Source organism: Morone saxatilis, unplaced genomic scaffold (assembly GCF_004916995.1).
Source record: "Morone saxatilis isolate NCDOM2014 unplaced genomic scaffold, NCSU_SB_2.0 Contig11, whole genome shotgun sequence".
Classification (NCBI taxonomy): Eukaryota; Metazoa; Chordata; class Actinopteri; family Moronidae; genus Morone; species Morone saxatilis.
In genome coordinates, this window is record NW_023339663.1 from 1,601,282 (window position 1) to 1,604,687 (window position 3,406).

Consider the following 3,406-nt stretch of genomic DNA (forward strand, 5'->3'; position numbering starts at 1 on the left):
CTTACATTTCAGCCATTAAGAAATAAAAAAATATTGAAATGAAAGCTGTCACAAATACAGGTTTGCTACACCATCATCAGGCCTGTACTGTACATATTTGTGATATATGTATGTATATATAGAGCTACATTTGATCATCACTCTTTCAGTTTTCAGTAGAGATACATGGAAGATCTACTGTACACGTGTGTTATTCTGCTAAAAATAATAGTGACTTGTGCTGATTTTGTGAAGTTTGTGGAGGTCAAATGAGGTCAATAACTTTTTGATTCATGCTCACAATAAGAAAAGGACAATACAGTTTGTATGTGAGATGTTTCTTTATTTATAACGTGGCAGTTTACTATGTTGGTCTATCTTTCTGGTCAGAAATCCCCAATTTAAGGTTACAACTTTTTATTTTGAATATTTAGATTTTTTTCTTTGTGTGTTTTTTCAGTCTTAACAAAGAAAAGCAATTCAGTCATTTTTGGTACAGTGTGCAGCACAGATGGGCTTATTTCCTTGTTTCAGATGCTGAGAAACATGAAGACACAGAAGCAACTTTCATCATTAATCAGTCAAATGTAAACTTTTTTATGAATTAAATGATTTTTTACAGCGTATATACGATTTTAAAAAATCATCTAGACTGTATTATTGTACATTTTACTTGTTGATCTAAATTTAAATAAAGAGAAAGTGTATTTTTCTTCATTATTTAATGCAGTGACCATAAATACTGTAAACATTATACAGCAAACATTAATCAATGGAAACAATATCAAACACATCGTGGAGACTCCTGAAATGTATTTAATGTATAATAATGTTATTAATTGAATTAATAACATTATTAATTTAATCATATTTATTAGTAGTACCGGAAGTGGTTGTGTTTTATTCCACTTTTAAAGTCCGTCATCGTACCTTTGACCTCATTGGTGATCAGCCAATCAGGAGCGTCCTACCGCAGCTGTTGTGGTGATTGGTTGGTGATCAGCCAATCAGGAGCGTCCTACCGCAGCCGTATCCAATCAGAATCGACGCAGCGCTATTTGAAAGCTGCTCGTGTCCCCGTTGTTTACCTGCAGCAGTCGGTGCTCACGGATCTTGTCGGTGGTTAAACTGTCCGGTTGCTGCTGAAATAAATCTCCGTGTCGTTGCTTTCAGTCCCGGTTTGTCCTCGTTGTTCCCGCCGTTAAACATGTCGTCTGTGGAAGTTCCCGCCGCGGTGAGTAAACTGAACTTGTTCCGCTGCTGTTCGCTTCTGTATCTTTAGATTCAGATTGTCTATAACGCAGCTTTACGGCAGCCAGCGTTTCTGAAGCTTCTCCGGAGTCGTTGAGTTTTGTGTCCGTGTCTCTGCAGCTGCTTCCCGCCGCAGACAACCAGGTGAAGATGGGTAAAAGCACCGCAGCAGGTCTGAGGAGAGCCGCTCTGGGAGAGATTACCAACTTTCCTGGAGCCGCAGTCAACACAAAGGTAACATTACGGAGCAACAGTGCAGCTTCTGGGTCTGTGCTTCACTTTAATTACCAGAAACTCTTTATACAAACTGTAGTAATGTGGTTAAAGTATGTGGACACACTTATCTACAGAGTCCTCTGGCCTAAGATAAGCTGTTCCTTCATTGAGCCTGTGTGCAAACTCAAATGTGGCTCAGGGAATGTAGTGCAAAGAATAAAAAGCAATAAAATATTTACACTATATACGATAAAGTGGAATATAAGGTTGTATCTGTACAGCTGAGCTGAGATCAAACCTGTTTAAAACAGGTCATTTTGGCTGTTAATGGTTATTTAAATGGAGTTTTATAAAGTACCAAATAGTCCCAGTGCAGTCACCTTGTGATAAGACGAGTTTCTCATTTAGAGATATTAGTAATGTTTAATTTAGACTGAATTCTCAACTCTAACCAGCTTTACAGCCCAGAACTCTTTTAAAACCTTATTTCTGAATGAAACTCTGTTCCCTCAGAGGACGGGACGAGCCAAAGCGTCGGCCAAACCATCCTGTGCCCTAAAAGCTGCACCCGCTGCGGTCCAGCTGCTGCGTCCAGTAGTCCGGGTTCAAGCACCTGCAGATCCTCTCCCCCCGGTTTCAGAGGAGTCGGCTGACGTGTCCATGAAGGAGGAAGAGGAACTGTGCCAGGCTTTCTCTGAGGCGCTGCTCACCGTGGAGGACGTGGACGAGCAGGACGCAGACCTGCCGCAGCTCTGCTCGCAATATGTGAAGGATATCTACAGTTACCTCCACGTCCTGGAGGTAGTTGCTCCCTGGTCAGTGGGACTGTCTGCTCTCTCCCTGCACTGTCTGCTACTCATCGCTCTGTCTCCACAGGTGCAGCAGGCCGTACGAGCCAACTACATGCAGGGTTATGAAATCACCGAGCGCATGCGAGCTCTTCTGATCGACTGGCTGGTCCAGGTTCACTCCAGGTTCCAGCTGCTGCAGGAGACTCTGTACCTCACAGTTGCCGTCCTGGATCGTTTCCTCCAGGTAGGAACCGTCTCTCAGAGCTCGTGTTCTGCGTCTGTGGGCTGAGTTTAAACCCGTCCTCTGTGCTGCAGGTCCAGCCGGTCTCTCGCAGGAAGCTGCAGCTCGTCGGTGTGACGGCCATGCTGGTGGCCTGTAAGTACGAGGAGATGTACGCGCCGGAGGTCGGAGACTTCGCCTACATCACAGACAACGCGTTCTCCAAGTCTCAGATTCTGGAGATGGAGCAGGTGGTTCTGAGGACGCTCAACTTTGAGCTCGGACGTCCTCTTCCGCTACACTTCCTCAGACGGGCTTCAAAAGTGGCTAGTGTGAGTTTTTGACTTCATGTAGGGATGAGTGAGGCTGATCAAGATTCTATTAACCAACAGTGTTGTGATAAATGTTGAGCTCATCAGGTTGGATGTTGTCCTCAGTCTGATGTAGAGAGACACACTCTGGCCAAGTACCTGATGGAGTTGACCCTCATCGACTACGACATGGTTCACTACCGGCCCTCTGAGATCGCCGCTGCCTCCCTCTGTCTCTCCCAGCTGCTGCTCGACGGGCTGCCGTGGGTGAGTTTGACCGGATTCAACCGGCTGGTTTAAAGAGAATCTGCCTCGTTACAGCTCCTCGAGCAGAGTTTAACTCTCCTCTGTCCTGTCAGTCTCAAACACAGCAGCACTACTCGACTTACGACGAGGCCCACCTGAAGCCGATCATGCAGCACATCGCCAAGAATGTCGTGCTGGTAAACGACGGGAAGACGAAGTTCCAGGTGAGTTATGACCGAAGACCCGGGAACCTTTTGTGACTTTGAGCAGAAATGAACCCCTCTGTTCCTCTGCAGGCTATAAAGAACAAGTACTCGAGCAGCAGACTGATGAAGATCAGCCTCATCCCTCAGCTGAAGACGCCCATCATCAAGAACATGGCGGCCGCTGTG

At 45.4% G+C, this 3,406-nt stretch overlaps 1 protein-coding gene across 1 annotated transcript in view; it reads left to right on the top strand.

The window, feature by feature from the left end:
- The first annotated feature begins 1,050 nt into the window (after positions 1-1,050).
- ccnb2 (cyclin B2) overlaps positions 1,051-3,406 on the top strand; it is a 2,591-nt gene continuing 235 nt past the window's right edge. The window contains exons 1-8 of the mRNA XM_035682089.1: positions 1,051-1,213; positions 1,351-1,464; positions 1,960-2,247; positions 2,323-2,481; positions 2,553-2,789; positions 2,895-3,035; positions 3,128-3,238; positions 3,311-3,391. Coding sequence (XP_035537982.1) covers positions 1,187-1,213; positions 1,351-1,464; positions 1,960-2,247; positions 2,323-2,481; positions 2,553-2,789; positions 2,895-3,035; positions 3,128-3,238; positions 3,311-3,391 — 1,158 coding nt within the window. The 5' untranslated portion in view covers positions 1,051-1,186. The remainder of the gene's footprint in view (positions 1,214-1,350; positions 1,465-1,959; positions 2,248-2,322; positions 2,482-2,552; positions 2,790-2,894; positions 3,036-3,127; positions 3,239-3,310; positions 3,392-3,406) is intronic.